The 16278-nt window shown below is 41.8% G+C and overlaps 1 protein-coding gene across 5 annotated transcripts in view; it reads right to left on the bottom strand.

Moving 5' to 3' along the window:
• The window catches only part of PKHD1 (PKHD1 ciliary IPT domain containing fibrocystin/polyductin), a 251034-nt gene extending 235989 nt beyond the window's left edge, over positions 1–15045 (bottom strand). For 2 of the 5 annotated variants that reach the window (XM_061372233.1, XM_061372234.1), the window contains exons 1-9: positions 13977–14148; positions 12006–12126; positions 10837–10914; positions 8721–8865; positions 7748–7847; positions 5297–5354; positions 3865–3943; positions 1585–1659; positions 606–670 (exon numbers count right to left, since the gene is read on the bottom strand). In XM_061372233.1, coding sequence (XP_061228217.1) covers positions 606–670; positions 1585–1659; positions 3865–3943; positions 5297–5354; positions 7748–7847; positions 8721–8865; positions 10837–10914; positions 12006–12057 — 652 coding nt within the window. In that variant the 5' untranslated portion in view covers positions 12058–12126; positions 13977–14148. Of the gene's footprint in view, positions 1–605; positions 671–1584; positions 1660–3864; positions 3944–5296; positions 5355–7747; positions 7848–8720; positions 8866–10836; positions 10915–12005; positions 12127–13976; positions 14149–14906 lie in introns of those variants that run through there. The other 3 variants (XM_061372229.1, XM_061372232.1, XM_061372231.1) reach the window with 2 other exon arrangements.
• Between the last annotated feature and the right edge of the window lie 1233 nt (positions 15046–16278).

Genomic DNA, 16278 nt, shown 5'->3' with positions numbered 1-16278 from the left:
TTCCTAGATACCCAAAGATATCTAAAAACCTCAGAACCTGAGGCTATTGATATGTGCCATCAGTGTCTACATGAGAGCTAGGTATCAATTTCTATTTCAAATATTTAACTCAGATAATCTTTCCTAAGTAGGAAGCTTGCTGCTCAAAGCCTCCAAAAGAAATCAGAATCTTCTTTAGAGTGCTTAGAAACAAAGAAAAATGAAAGGGATCCAACCTGTTACCAGAGAGAGCATAAATACCACCAAATTTATTCCTCTAATAAAACAGAAAAGGCAAGGTCTGTCCCATACAAAAAAAGATTAAAGTAAAAGTAATAAGCAGCAAAGACAACAAATCACACTGCTGCTGCTATTGTTCACATCATGACATGGTTTCACTTGAGCACTGCACTTCGTTTTATCCCAGGCTGTGAAGAGGATACAAATCATTGTATTGACTATGATGAAGACTTGCAAGCCTTGATGTAAAGTAGTTATTGTGGGCTCAGCTCTGAGCCACAGTCTTAACACTGGAAACAAAAGAAACTCATGACTGACACCCTTCCTCTACCCTCTGGAGTTGCAGGAATAGCAGAAACCCATAATTTTGCCCACTTGCCACCAACCTATGTGGTTCCCTTCCACCCGGCACTGCAGAGTTCCCAGTCCATCTTCTGCCTGAATAGGGTAGCTGTGGAGAGAGAAAGGATTTTGCTGAGCCTTGGGAGGAAAAGAAAGCAAAATACAGCAAGAATCATCTAACCAAGAAAATATGTGGGCTAGATCTAAACTGGTTAGACTTGGCTCCCTTTAGAAACAAACAACAGGTGAGATGGAAGAGGAACAACCAATCTCCCCACTGGCAATCAAGTGCTCAGCAGCTTATGAAGATATCTCCCAGCTGGACATAGTGCTCCACCTTTGCCCTTTTACCCTTGTTTCCAGTAGCTGATCCTATTGATGACCATCAGAACCACCATATGAAACAAAAGCTGAGCAAAAATAAGTCCAGGCACAGCTGAGGACAAGCTTTTCCCCTCTACTTGCTCCTCCAATAGTCCCTCATCTGAAAAGAGGAGCAGGTAGCAATTAAAACAAATATGCTTGCATTAGACTAAAATTCTGGAGCCAAGGAATGATACAAGTCCCATCATAAACTCACATTTTTATTGAAGTCCCTCTCCTGAGAGCCAGGAATAATTTTACAGTGCAATCAGAGGGTCCACTGAGGACCCCAGGAGACTTAGCACTGACTTCCATGGGAGTAGGTTTTCTCCTGGTTCCCTATAAAAACAACTTCCCTTTTTCATGGAAATGACTACCGTGTTTTGGAGTCTAAAGAGTTGAATGGAACAGGTGTGGCCAGGGCATAGCATATCACCTCCAGGCCAAAAAACAGGCCCCAGCCATGCCTGGTTATGTATGGTTAGAAACACAGACAGCCAGCAACCCTCACCCACCGCTGTCACAGACCATAAGATCAACTCCCTATGATCTCTCTCCACCTTAACCCAAAGAGTTTCTTCAAAAGCAAAGAATTTATTTGTGTACAAGACATGCTGAGCCCTTGTACCAACACAAACCAAGAGTAAGTCAATAACTGACATGCTTCCAGTTTGCCTGTCAGCAAAAGAGCAAAGGCTGGTCCATCCATCTCCTTCTGCCACAAGGATAGCTGGCCTGGGTGAAAAATAAACAGGAAAGATGAGACATGAGGTGACACAGATAAAGCTTCACAGACAACAAGCTGATCCTGCTAATATTAGAGCAAATATTTTCAAATGGGAAGGAATTTCTCCTTACTTTTATCTAACATTTATTAACGTAGAAAACCGCACAAGCCCTAATCTCTTATATTTTGCCCGCGAAGCGTATTCCCCAAACACTATGAGAACTGCACCTCTGTAAAGGTGACAAGCCCATCTTCTAGACATCCATGACAGTTCTGAATGATCCAACACCTCCTCCCTGTAAGGAAGGGTTGGTAGTCTGGACTCTGGGAGGGCTATACTCACCCCTGCCATGCAGGAGAAGCAGGTGGCACAAGTACAGAATCGTGCTTGTACAGCCATACTGCTTCAAGATGCAGCTCAGACATTCTTTGATTTCAATGAGGAAAAATGCAATAACCTCTGCTGAAATCACCCAAGCTCCTAGCAAATTCAAGCAAATCCCCGTCTTACAGAACCAATATGGCAAGGGACAACTTCCAATAGATAGGAAGAATCAAGCGGGAGCAATAAATTCACAATAATTAGCATAATAAGCAAAGGTTGGCAATGTGTCTTTGAGAATTAACAGGCAATTAAGGAAAATATGTCATTAAAACCTGTAATGCAAGCCCATGCTTCAAAGTGTAGTTTTATGAAGTTTTAAGAAAAACAGTTTGCTTTTATTAACACAGCTTGCGGATAGTGAAATATCTTTCAAACATGAACAGAAAAAAAAAACAAAACATCAGTTCTGTGAAATGTCTGGTTCAGCATCACTGGACCATTGCATCCCATACAGAGCATGGAAAAGGGTACAGAACACACTCGAAAGTACAAAAACTATTGGTGTTTGCTCCAAATCCTGAATCACTGCAACTGAGTAACAGACTGCTCTGGTCACGTTCAAGTCCCCACCTGGTACGTATTTACTGGCACACCAAAAATGGGCAAAGTATTCATGTGAAGCTACAGTGTGAATGTCTGGTATGTAAAGACTTTGAGGCCATTTCCTCTTTGGTGATAGAGATGTTAAACTGTAAATTAGTAATCTAGCAATGGAGCATGCAGGCACGTCCAGCCTGCAGTCAGACAGACCAGCCTTTCATCCCACTGATCAAAGGTTTCACAGTGCCACTAGAGTCAGGTGAAACAATAACTAATATCTAACGAAGGATGCTAATGTGCATCCAGTGAGAAAAAGTGTAGGGCTGACAAGTGGGTGCAGCTGGTTAAGGCAGGAATCTGCACTGGACTCTCATTCATAGTGGCAGACAATTTAATTACTTGGCAAGGGACATTTCCACTCAAACTCAGAAGTAGTTAAAAAGCATCTAGTAGTAAAATATCTGCTGCTGCAAATAATATTTCTAAGTACTGAGAATATACACTTTCCCTGGTTACTGAAATGATAGCTAAAATGCCAGCACAGTAACTATAGATTAATAGTTTATTTTTAAATACTCACTTGGGGTTAGTTTTTCACTGCCATTGACACTCATGCAAGGAAATCATAACTCAGTAGTGAGAACACTTCCATACATATGGAAATACATATGACAGACAGCAGAGTCAGTGCTTATGCTTATTCTAAAATCACCATGCTTAAAGTGCTTCTGTCCTGAAGTAAAGTTTTAAATCTATCTGCTTTGTTCTGTTGCATGTAACTACAGAAGCAGCAGAAAATAAAAACCTTAGAGAGCATGGAAATGACCAGAGAGGGTTTAAAGCAGTGAACAACAAAGCCTTTGTTTCAAAATACTTTTGCTTTGTCTTCGGAATCACCAGAGCATCTGCTTCAAGCTAACAGTTTTTCTAAAAATGCAAATGGAAGGGAAAATTTATTTAACTTTTAGCTTCTGACATTATTTTAATTAGTTAAATTTTAATTTGCTAGCCAAAGTAAAATCTACAGCAACCAGACGCAATTACAGTACAATTCACACTGAGCTGTGATTGACTGTGCTGCCAGTAAACAAACCAACTAGCTTAATGGACCAGTTGCAATTAGATTAACAAAGTTTGCTGGAGCCCAACTCATGAGCTGCAATAAACCACAGAGGAAGTAAATGGCAACTGTGGGCCAACTGGTTGCAATTTATTGCTGTCAAGGAGGTTGATGTTAGAAATGCCAATTTACAGGGACTGGGTCAGAAAAATGCCTATATATAATTACCCATCAATATAATCCACATTGAAGTCCAGGGTCTCATATCTTGCAGCAATTGTCTTCCCATAAATCTCTATTAAATTTCCTGTTTAAAAGGAAATGGAAATTGAAGGGAGACTTAAAAGCAGATAACTTATTTGCAGAGTTTCTGAGCTGAACAAAGAAAACTCTTGGGTTTTACTGATTTTGTAGAGAGGTGCCTCACTGGCTGCAGTGGTGGCTACTCTCAGCTTCTACCATAGTTCAAGGTGAATTTCCACTTAATACAGTTTTCCCAAAACACACACCTTTGTTTCCCACAAAAAAACTCCATTCCTGATTTTTGATCAGATCTAGTATTTATACTGAGAAAACATTTTCTTCAACTCTTTGTTAACTAAACCCCACATTCTAATTCCATTCTATTGTAGAACCTCAGGAGGCAACCAAAATTACATCATCTTTACACTAGACAGGGTCAAGGTCCATCACAGAACCTCACCATACACATGGCCAAGCTGAATCACTCACAACACTCCCTTGACCACATTGGGTGACAGTCTGGTTCAGTTGCCTGCGTAGGGTGGGTTACCTTAAACCATTTGAGGCATTCTGTTCTCCCACTGTGGCTCCAAAAAGGAATGAGTCTTTGTAGTTGTGTTGTATCTACCTGCTCCAGGACACCTCAAATAGCACTAGACACTTAGTGTTACTCTAGTGTTCTTCACTTACTATCTTGGGAGGTCAAATACCCAGCTACCACAAAGAAACTTCCATATAGACATGCTAAAGCACAGCATGAGAACCTGGAGCTTAACTGCCCCTGAAAATCACTGGAAATGAGGGATGGACTTAGATTGAGGAACATCTATGTGAGCTGCAGGATCACTGCACACTTAAGAAACCAAAATGTTTTGATTGATCTTAACTTGGGAAACCAGTATTTCAGTATTTCTCTAAAGCAGCCTGCAAACACAAACAGAATAGAAACAGGAGGGAAAAAGGTCTTCTATACACCAGTTAATTGTGCAGACCAAAACCAGTGACCATCTTCTCATGTAACTAAAGTTTGATCTAAAGCCCCATTAACCAAAAGGTCTGTATGGCATTACAATATCACCTAATAGCTAATTCTTCTTAAAACTGTTGCTAAATAAGGTCAGATTACTCAGTTTAAACTGATTAGACCCATCCATTTGCTGAACATCTCTCAGGCAGAACTGGGCTGCCAAAGGTACCAAATAAACTGGTCACTGTGTGCTACTCACTTCTTTCGCACCCAGTGCTGCAGACTCTTTACTCTTGTGCAAAACCCATTTTTGTGTTCAGCATGAGCTTAGACATTAAGTTCTGGAGGTGCCCATTTTAATCCCCAGCAAGACAGACCCCTCATAAGGAGAAAGACAGTATGAAGCTCAGATAATTAAACTAGGCTCCAGCTTAAAGAGAGGTCCCGTACCTGGGATGCCAGATGGTGGACTAATTTGGTAAACCACAGGTGTCTGAGCAGCAGAGAACTGCAAAGAGAAATTTGTAGTTAAATGGCAGTCATTTTCGCAGCAGTCCAGCAGTATCTGATTACACATTGCTCAACAGAGTCAGCAACCACATTTCAGAGCCTTCAGACTTGATCTTTGAAGCAGAGTCCTGTTTTGGGAAGGGAGTAAAGAGCAAATATCTCCTCCTTACCCCCTCTGCATTCAGAGTATGGCTTACTGCTATTTTAGCATCCTTTTTTGCACCCAAATAGTCCACACTGGCTTGAGTAAACTCCAGAAGATACAGTTTAATACACTATAAAGCTAAGCCATGCTTCATCTGAAGTAGAGACCTCAATTTCATCTTACATTATAGCACCATTTTTTGTTCCCAATAGTATAATCTTGAAAGCTATTTCAAGATCATATAAGTGAAATACTTCAGCTGGGCTTTAGCAAGCTGGCTGCAGCGTAGCAAAGAAAATGTTTATCTTGGCCCATCTTGATGAAGTAGAATACATCAGAGGTGTTTTTGTGAAAGCACTACCTTGACCTCTGAGGGAGCAGCAAGGAAATACTGGAAATCTGCTGTGGGGTACTATTTTTGACTTGGAGTTCAAGAAGGAGCAGAGAGATTGTGCTTTGAAGCAAGCCTCTCAGAAGATAGGGAGCACACAGGGATACTTTCCAAGTGGAATAAGGTCATCATCAACCTCCCAAAGTAGCTGAGACACACAGATACCTGACCCAGCACCTACTTTGGCTGCATTTTCAGTAAGTAGAGCCCCTTTTCTCCAGTTGCCTCTTGACTTACAGATGCTGCTGTTAGCCCAATAAATAGCTTAAATAACTGAAAGAAGACCTAAATCAAATCAAAGACACATTTGCACATCTTGTTAGGGTTTTTTTTTCAGAGCTTTCTTTGAACTCCGCTCCCTTTCAAAGCTCAGTCTTTGCCTTCCCTTCTCCTCATGGTCATATAAAAAATGAACGAGTAGCCATAAACTCCCTATGGTGATGGCCACTTCTGAGAAGCAAAGGCAGCATCACAGCATACCCTGAGCTGGGGATGATGTGGAGAAGCAGCCAAAAGCAGCATGAAAGCTAGGGCCACTGGCTGACGCAAGTCTGCCGAGCTGTTCAGACTTGTTGCTGCCTGCAGTGGGCTTTTTCAATCTAGTGTGGAAGCAAAATTAATTTTTGATACACATAGCTCCAAGGTCCCAGCCCCAAAACAAAGAGACACATTGTGTTTTATTTAGCTTAGAATGTGCCTCATTAACAGCATCCCCTGGTGATTTTTCATCAACTCTCTAAGCTAGCTGAACCACCCAATGACTCTTCAGCTTTAATGTGCAATTTTCTGAACGCGCTGGGTTTTCTTGCTTGATACTCAAAGTTAGCACAGAGGTGGGACGTGACTTCCAGACACACTAGGCTTTGTCCCAAAATACACAGCCGTGGTTAAGGATTCTGCCCTGCAAGAAGCCCTGACACGACTGTCATTAATTGGTCTAATACCACCATATGCCACAACCTCCTGTGACAATGTGCCTTTACACTGAGAGCCAAAGGAAATACTGTTTGATGGGGGGAGGAAGGATGGAAGGGTAGCAAGCTCTTGAAGTAACTGAGCAGCAGATACAAAATCACAACTGAGGTTTGAGCTTTTGAAGTCTTGCTCATCTTACATATGGAGACCTGTCCTACACCGGAATAGATAAAATCATAGAATGGTTTGGGTTGGGAAGGACCTTAAGTTCGTCTAGTTCCAACCCCCCTGCCAGGAATGCCTCACACTAGACCATGTTGCCCAAGGCTCTGTCCAGCATGACCTTCAACATTGCCAAGGATGAAGCATTTGCTACCTTCTCTGGGCAACCCATTCCAGTGCCTCACCACCCTTACAGTAAAGAACTTCTTCCTTATATCTAACCTGAACTTCCCCTGTTTCAGTTTGGACCCATTATCCCTTGTCCTACCACTACAGTCCCTGATGAAGAGTCCCTCCCCAGATGTCTTTTCCTGTAACAAGCTGTGCCCATGGGATTTATTCTTGCCTATGGGTACACCTGCCAATGCATACTGTTAGCTGCTACCCTGCAGCTTGGAGGGTAACAACAGAGTAAGCCAGCATAGCACCTGCTGACACAATAGGGTCTCCTGAGTGTGTGACTAAGTGCAGAGACAGATTAACGTGGACCCAGATATGACCTCTTAGGTCACTTATTCTACCCAGTGCCACTGATGAATTACTCAGTGCACTTAATTTTTTAAGGGACAGAAGGAGCATCCTGACTTCTTGTCCTGACATCCAGACACACAATAAATGAGAGAGAATATTTCAACACATTCCCTGTGATACTAGGTCTCAAGTTTGACTTCAACACCTTGAAATAGTTATCATCACTTCATACGCGCTTGGTGGTTACCTTGAAAGTAAAGTTTTCTTTCTCCACCTCAGTCAGATTGTTAATCACGCGTCCTTTCAAGATCACCTCCACATAGTACAAGCCTTCCTGGGGTGAAGACCTAGGTGCAAGAGAATGTGTTATTTTTACACAGATTTGGTTTATGTTTTTTAGGAAATGCCAGGCCCTTCACCGGGTCTTCATTCTTCACAGGTCCACTGAATTTTCAGCAGAGCAAAGCAAATTTACACTGTGAACCCAACCTTAACACATGTGAACCTGAACTCTAAAGCTACACTTTAAAAGAAACTACAGTTAAGTGCAGAAGGTGATAGGACTGCAGAACTCTATCTAAATTGTACATTAATGCAAAAAAGACAAGCTCATTAGACATGCTCAGACAATAATTGTTATTCATTAGTATTAAACTAACCCAGGGTTGCATCATTAATGCACACAGTTTCACAGCACAGCATTCAGCAGAATTAACTCCCAGCCAAATCATAGCAGCAAGAGATGGAAGAGCCCCATTAAGGTCACTTTTACAGCCTCTTGAGACACTCAATCTTTCAGTCAAAGAGTCTTCTTTAAAGTTATAACAGGGTAGAAAGCAGAGAGCTTAGATTGCCCACCTGAAACCATTTGTTTCCTGCTATACTCACAACTTCTCTGTATGATCTTGGACAGGTCAGGGGCACCAAAAACTGGCAAAATTCCTGCCAAGACTTTCCTTGGCACTTTGCAGCTAAGAATTAGATGTCTACAAAACACTGATGATCCGAGTTTAGTCTCTCCAAGAACACTCAGTTTGACTCCCACACTGGGTTGCCTCGTGCTTCATTAAGTCGAAGTAAGAATAAATGCAACACAGCTTGGAGAGCACCCACAAGAATTCCTTCAACTCCCAAACTGCCTGTACAGACACTGAAAGAAGATGAGGATCCTAGAAGACAAATGGTAAGGTCTCACCCCACACTTAGGTTGTTGATCATACCTTGTTCTGCATCTTATAGTGCATAAGTCAAAATACAGAGGGGAGACATCACAGGGCAACCTGGGCAGGTCTGGATTCACCAAGAACACCTGCAGATGGGATGTGCTAGTCAAAGAGACACATTCTAGCTGGTCAGATCTTGAGCCTAAACCATCAAAGACAATCAGAAGAGCTCTGTGAGGACAGGATTAATCACATTTAGTTGCATAACATACAATTTTAATGTGCAACCTAGCTTCTCTGTAAGGTTTCTGAGCATTGCTCCTAATCTTTTTCTGTTTTAAATCACATTTGTGTAGTTTCACATTGTTGTGGTTTAACTCCAGCCAGCAACTAAGCCCCACACAGCTGCTCACGTACTCCCTACCCTAGTGGCATGGAAGAGTGAGGGTAAAAGTGAGAAAATGTGTAGGTTAAGAATAAAAACAGGTTAATAATTAAAGAGAAATAATAATAAAAATGTGTGAGGAAAAGAGAAAAAATAGAGAAAAAAATAAAACCCAAAACAGACAAGTGATGCGAATGAGAATAACTGCTTACCACCAACTGACCAATGCACAGCCAGTCCCCAAGCTGTGGCCCCACTTTGCCAACCTCTCCCACTAATTTTCTTTCTAAATGTGATGTCATATTCTACGGAATACCCCTTTAGTCAGATGGATCACCTGTCCCAGCTATGTTTCCTCACAGATTTTTGTGCACCTCCAACTTACTTGGTGTGAGGAGCAGAAAAGACCTTGATGTATAAGCACTGCTCAGCAATAACTGAAGCATCTGTGTGTTGTCAACACTGTTTCAGCACAAATCCAAAACGTGGCACCATACAAGCTACTGTGAAGGAATTTAATTCTATCCCAGCCAAAACCAGTACACACATAAACCCAAGTTCATCCCACAATGCAGCTGCATGGGGTTTTGCCCCTAATACAGTATTTGGTCTCTTTCACATGCATTCCACTGCAGAGATTGAGAGATATTGGGAGGTGGAATTGCCTCACCCATCTACACTGGAACATACATATGCCCACAGATACTTAAATCACCCACAAAATCAGTACCACTTGCCACAGTCTTTGCTGTTGCCAGTGCCTTACATTGCTTTGCTGACAGGACCTGAAGTTCACCTGTGCTGTATGGTGGATCTCCTTAACCTATTTCTTTAGAGTGAGTTATCCAAAGGATCAAATACTTCAAATCTTCATAAAGTCAAGCTTTATGTGAACATAAACTAGTAAGTCTAACTTTTGTAGAACAATCAAATTTACCTAGAAATGAAAACGGCTTACAAACGACACTCCATTTGCACACAATCTTCACTGGTGGTTCCCACCCCACAGACTCACTTTCAATGACACCAGTAGTTTCTCAACTTACAGCAAATATTTCTCCATAGTCTCAGGAAAGTTCTTTCCCCTTCTCCCAAGGCCTGGATGTCTACTCCCCCAACCAAAATAAGATAACTCTGCTTGAACTGCAAGATCCCAGCTATGACTGTGCCAGCCGTACAGTGCTGTTGGGGAGACATCTCCCTTGAAGACCTGAGCTTCCTTTCTGCTCTCTATTTTACCATCTCTGTGAGGATTCACAATGTTCAAATAAGACTGATACCACTCGTCATCATTATCAATGACCAAGTATCAGAACTTGAGCATGCCAAACATACAGCTGGCTCACAAACCAACATTTTCCCAATTAATCAATATTCATCACTGCAGAAAATCAGACCTTGCTTTGTACAGCTGGTTTTGGGCCCAAATATGTGTGTCATGTCAATTTCTGTGATTTTTATTTGGATCTCATGTTTATCATTAGTGGTTTTAAAGCTCCAATATCACAGGATCTGTGAACAGAGATTTTCTTCAAAGAAAAGGGTAGCAGGGAAGAAATTTCTAGCTATATGTCTACAAAAATAAATAAAAAATCTGACTTCAGTAGTTTAGAAAGAACTTAAAAAGAAGCAACCATAAGCAATAACATATGAAATAATAATTTCAAGCTGATTTTATGTTATGGGTGCCACAGGATCTGTTTCTTAGGGTTTCTCACTCCAAACCCAAATGGCAGAATTGAACCAATTCTCTGTTTGACACTTGTTTCATAAGAGTTTAAAACTCACCATCCAGAGTAATAGTAATCCATGTTCCTCCAGCGACACTACCCTCTTGGGGCTTAACATGCAATCCCGTGGCTGTCACTGCAAAAACAATCCAGCTACATCAGGCTGAAGTGTAATACAAGCACCACTCAAGACGAGACAGTGTTCAGACAGCAGTCCTCCTGTGATCCCACCCTTCATCTCATTTCTGCTCAGTTATCCATATTCATCATGTTGCTTATACTTCTTCCCCCCCACCCACCCAACTGTCTCCCCCATGTAGTAGTCCTGCTTCCTTTCAGGGGGGGTTTGATGCCTTCAGGACTCGGTGAACCAAGCTACAGTCTGAGCCTCCTGTCCTCCTCAAGAATTAAAACAAATATGGTAAGCTTCATGCTTATTTCTCCAAGAAACATGTTTGCTGACTTCCATACATTGTCCCAAACTTAGGACTGCCCACAAAACATATCCTCTGCTGACTTCAAAACAGACTGTCCAGCTCTTTCTAACCAAAGCCTTTATGAACAAATCACAGGCCTGGAAAGGAAATCCTGCTTCGTGAAATTAAGTCACATGTAACTTCCTATTCAACGCTTTTCCCAAAGACATCATATTCTTAAGACAATTTAGGATCTATTTTGGGGACACTCATCTTCTGAAACTAATAAAGATGAACCAGTGCCTGGTTTGTTAAGCTTTTTTTTATAGCAATGATCCGAATTTTCCAGAAGTCTTTTTACAGGGGTAACCAGTTTCCTGCTTAGCATTTCAGGAAATTTCCAGCTTCTTGTCTGCATGTGAATGCAATCTCGCTGAATACAAGTATTGATCACTGAAGCCAAATATTAGGAGTGCTTGCATCATGAACCCTTAATATCAACACGCAAACAGTGATATGGCTATCATTAAGTGAATGAAAATCAATTTTTAAGGCATGAGATAAACCCACATAGAACAAGGAAAATTAAGAACAAATCCAGAAATCCCCACTAGCTATGGAAATAATACCATGAAAGAACATTGATAAGGGTGGACAACATCCAGTATGCTTCAGTCAATACCTCGTAGTATTCAAAACCTTTAAAAGATGCTTCTCCATGTCTCACAGTCTATATTCAGCTTAGTGGCCCTGAATTTTGTTGGTACTGTATGTCCAGTGTGATTGGAGACAACACATCTCTATCACCCACCTGCAAAGAATATCAGCTCAACACCCAGAAAAGATGATCTCCAAGGGCTCATCTTGAACTTTGGATGCGAATTTCAGAAGAGTCTGGCCTCAGGATCATGACTTGGGGCCTTAGGACCTCCCTGTAATATTAAAACAAACCCCATCTGTATTTTCTTCACACTCAAAGCCTGTGGGAGCAATGGTCTGTGCTATAGCAGACAACATGGACCACAATGTCAAATCACAAAGAAAACACTGATTCACCTCTCTCACAGTAAAAAAAGATCAATATATGGCAAAGCATATTGTTTTTCTGCACACCCAACAGATCTATACAGAACATATGCCCTCGTCAGCAGTCCAATTTCCAGCCAAGCTTAGGATGAGCTTTCCCCCACTGGGGCCATGTTTTAGGAGAATGACTCTAATTAAACACATTTGAATTGTTGAAAGCAATTACAGAATTTAAAGCTGATGGTGCTAAAACTCTCCTAGCTCTGTGTTACTTCATGCAAAACTTGTTGCATTTATTACAGTAAACTTCATGATGCCATGGTCATTCTCCAGCTCCAAATCCAAATAACAGGACTTGACTACATTATTAAGCTCTCTAGCCTTAAACAGCTAGCCCCAAACTGGGAATGGCCTATAATGGCTCCTCAGGTGTGCCTAGTTACTGTTTAGATCACTACAGGTAGACTTGATCACAACAGTTGCAAACTGTTCTAATAATCTAAGGAAATGAACTTGAGTCCTTGTAGACTAGCACATGCCCTGGTCTTGCTTGCTATCATAGCCAGACATATCGCACATTCCCTTTACAAAGTCCATTCCAGGAACTGTTGTAACATTTAAAAATATAGACCAGCAATTTCTACTGCCTTCAACATGGGTTTTGCACTCATGGGAGAAAAAAAGAAGATCACTGTGTGAGGCACTGTATAATGGAAAAGGGACTAAATGAATGGAGAATGGGAATAACTGCTCAGTACTGGGCAGCAAAGAATTTGGTGATGATAGAAAAGGACAAAATCCAAAATAAAGTCATGTCCACTTTTGTTGCACACCCCAGTAGAAGCAGGTGTGGAGAGCAAAACATTTGATGCTGAAGACCCAACATCCACATGGCAAGCATTTAGGGGTGTTACACAGAGCACCAGTTCTAGCCTAGTACCAAGGACTGAACATCCATTAATGGCTGGAGCATTGTTTGGAGCATATCTTTGATTTCATCCAGAAGGATTGGCATCCGTTCGCTGAGACAGTTCTGTGGTGTGAAACATACCACCTTATCTGAAGATGACAAGACTTGCTTCAAAAGTGCACTCCTGGTCTAAACCAGATGATAAGGAAAATACTGTGTAGCCTGTAAAGCAACTCTCCCTCCCTTAGGAGTAGGAACTTTGCAAGATTAGAGTGAAATCAATGCATTCATACCAGGTTTTAAAGAAACTAAATCTGCTGTTTGGTCTTCTAGGAAAGGCAAACCTTATAGCAAAGCTGCTATTGCTTTTCACATGCTTCCTCCCCAGTTGCTGTTACTGTAAACATGGTTTTAAGATCATCAAAATACTATACATCGTGATCCTGAAATCTTATATAAAAAGCCTCCACAGAGCTTCTAGGCAAGAGCAGGGATGCACAGTGTAAGAAGTGTGGGCTAGCACCCTAGAAAAGATACAACAGGAGAGTAACAGAGGTAAGTTGGACAGAAGCTTTACTTACCCCATAATTATGGCAAACAACTGTCCCCATGAAGCCAACTTATAAACTTCATAGAATAGTTTGGGTTGGAAGGTCATCTAGTCCAACCCCAAGCTTCTATTGCTTACTATACCACGAGACCTACTGTAACTCTTCTCCCTATATTTCTTGCACATTTGAACATAACTGTAATTTTTAGGGGTCAGGTGGAGCCCTGATGCATGTGAAACTTGCATTTAAAAGCAGGTGCATAAGGATCATTTAGGTTTACTTTTTCTGGTATTACCTTATTCAAGTTGATGTTATTCCATTCCTCCAGAGACTCCAATATCAGCATATCCACTCCATCCCTTTGATGTTAGCTCTACCACAGCTTTCAGTCTAAGGCTGTGTTGGGCTCTCAGCTAAGTAAGCAACCGAGTCACAGTGTACAGAAACCCACCAGACTAGTTTCTCAAAAGGCTCAATACCTGTCACAGACAGCTCAGAGCCCTCCATTGGGCATGCTTAATTATTAACCTAAGCTACTTGCTGCTATTAACTGTTCTGTTACAAGTTTTTAATGACCATAGAGAGAATAACCTGCAATTGTTCTTCCATTGGTATATGACTAGCTTCTCCAAGAGGAGGACAAGTCCATTTTATCTTCTTTTTCCATCACAACATGACAGAAAAACTGATGGAATTGTTTCTTGCTGTGCTGATACCAAATCTGGGAATGGCTTGCATAGCCAGTGGATTTCAAGGTTTCTTTATATACTCTTAATCCAATTTTCCATAGCATTCCCAACAGTGTCTGCATATGGCAGGAAGTCTGCCCAAAGGGTGTTCAGACCTCGTATCACATCTCAAGTACCTACATCCCTGCAGGTCATTACACAGTCAGCAGTGGAGAAGAGAGCAGTGGACTTAGTGTTATCATTCACTGCAAGAGAGCCATGTGCCTCCACTGGCAGCACGGAAGACCCAACTCAGCCTACACTGGGTGCTGAATTACTGACCATCACCCTGATGAGTGCTCCCTCTGCACTCATCTATTTGAAGACCAGATTTTTTTTGGTGGAGCCACCAAAAACATAATGGGTCATTGAGCCCCTGCACTGGTATGGATGCCTTCATGGAAGTTTCCACTGGAATCCAAAGGAAGTTTTCAGACACCGCAGCATAACTACAGTTTAATGAATTACTATGCACCAGTATGTGTGCATGCTCTTACCTCATCCCCAAAGGGAGCTGAAACAGGCTTGCTTATTCTTAGCTAGCCTCAGTTCAGAGACAAAGAGGCACAAACTCACAGGCAATCAACCTTCAGGGAAGTTCTGGAGCTTTGCCCAGCAGTGGAACCAGTTGTGTTTGGTTTATTCTTAGGCCAGTGTCTCAACCCCAGTGTCTCAGCTGCATATAGCCAATGATTACAGGAACCCAATGGAAGTTAACCCTATCCTGCCCAGTAGTCTACACTGTTTACTTATTAGCTGGAACTACACTAGCAACATGGTCAGAAGAAAGAATACATTTGAAGGAATTCTCAAACAAAAAAAGTATTGCCAAAGCAGAAACAGTTAAAAGATGATAGGTTGAACAGAGCAGACAGAGCCAGTACCTCGTAGTCCCAGGGTCCACTGACAGCCCCAAACAAGAGCATGGGCCAGGTCCAGGATCCCTCTAAGAAGTCCTTTCAAGAGCAAGATGGGGCAGGGCTGAAGAGTCAACTGCAACATGGACCAATGACCCAAATAGAAGGCAGGACTAGACATGAAACTGAAGACCAGCATTCAGAAAGAGTCTACAGGCCCAAAACTAAGGTTAAATTGGGCTCCTGGCCCATAGGTAGGGTGTGGGTCAGGGTCCCAGATGAAGCTGATTAAGGTTGTTAAAGCTGATGGCTGTTCTCAGGGCTCTGACATTTCTGCTCTCAACATCACTCAAACTCTAAACCTTAATGAGCAAAAAAAAAATGAATATTCATCTGTGTCATTCTGTACACAATTTATGATTCATTCCTAAGGAAATGCTTTACATACGAAAAACTCAACAAAATGTCTGATTTGCAGATCCAAAGGATTTAACTTGGACAAGGGGTTTATTCTTCACACCAAGTCATAGATTAGGTTAGACTCTGCATAAAGAACCATCCCCCTGAAGGAGCTGAAACATGAAAAGAAAGAGGGAAGTTGGTGAACAGCAGTGACCTTAATAGGCTAAGTTGGATGTGCAAGGCAAGGCTGAGTAACCTGGTCTAGTGGAAGGTGTCCCTGCCTGTGACTGGGATTGGGACCAGATGAGCTTTAAGATCCCTTCCAACCCAAACCACTCTATGCTTCTATGAAACCATGAATAGCCAGAAACACAAGCCACAGATCAGGAAGGAATGGTCAAGTCACACAGGAGCCTTGTTATATGAAGTGTAAATACTCTTCTACTACAAGCTGGTGACCGTGTTTTGGTCTGACTATCCACCAAAGAGGAAAGCAATAAAGTTTGATGAATGAGTGAATGTATATGCTTGCAAGCAATTTTTTTCCTGCTGAAGGAAAGTTCTGCTCAAAAGCATCGCCCCAGGCCGTCTGGTTTTGTTTGATTGCTCT

The sequence above is a fragment of the Neopsephotus bourkii genome, unplaced genomic scaffold (assembly GCF_033783945.1).
Source record: "Neopsephotus bourkii isolate Nb327-2 ecotype Australia unplaced genomic scaffold, CSIRO-AGI_Nbou_v1 NB_1600, whole genome shotgun sequence".
NCBI classification, from domain to species: domain Eukaryota; kingdom Metazoa; phylum Chordata; class Aves; order Psittaciformes; family Psittacidae; genus Neopsephotus; species Neopsephotus bourkii.
The sequence above is the reverse complement of the archived record's forward strand: the minus strand, read 5'-3'. Positions and strand labels throughout refer to the sequence as shown.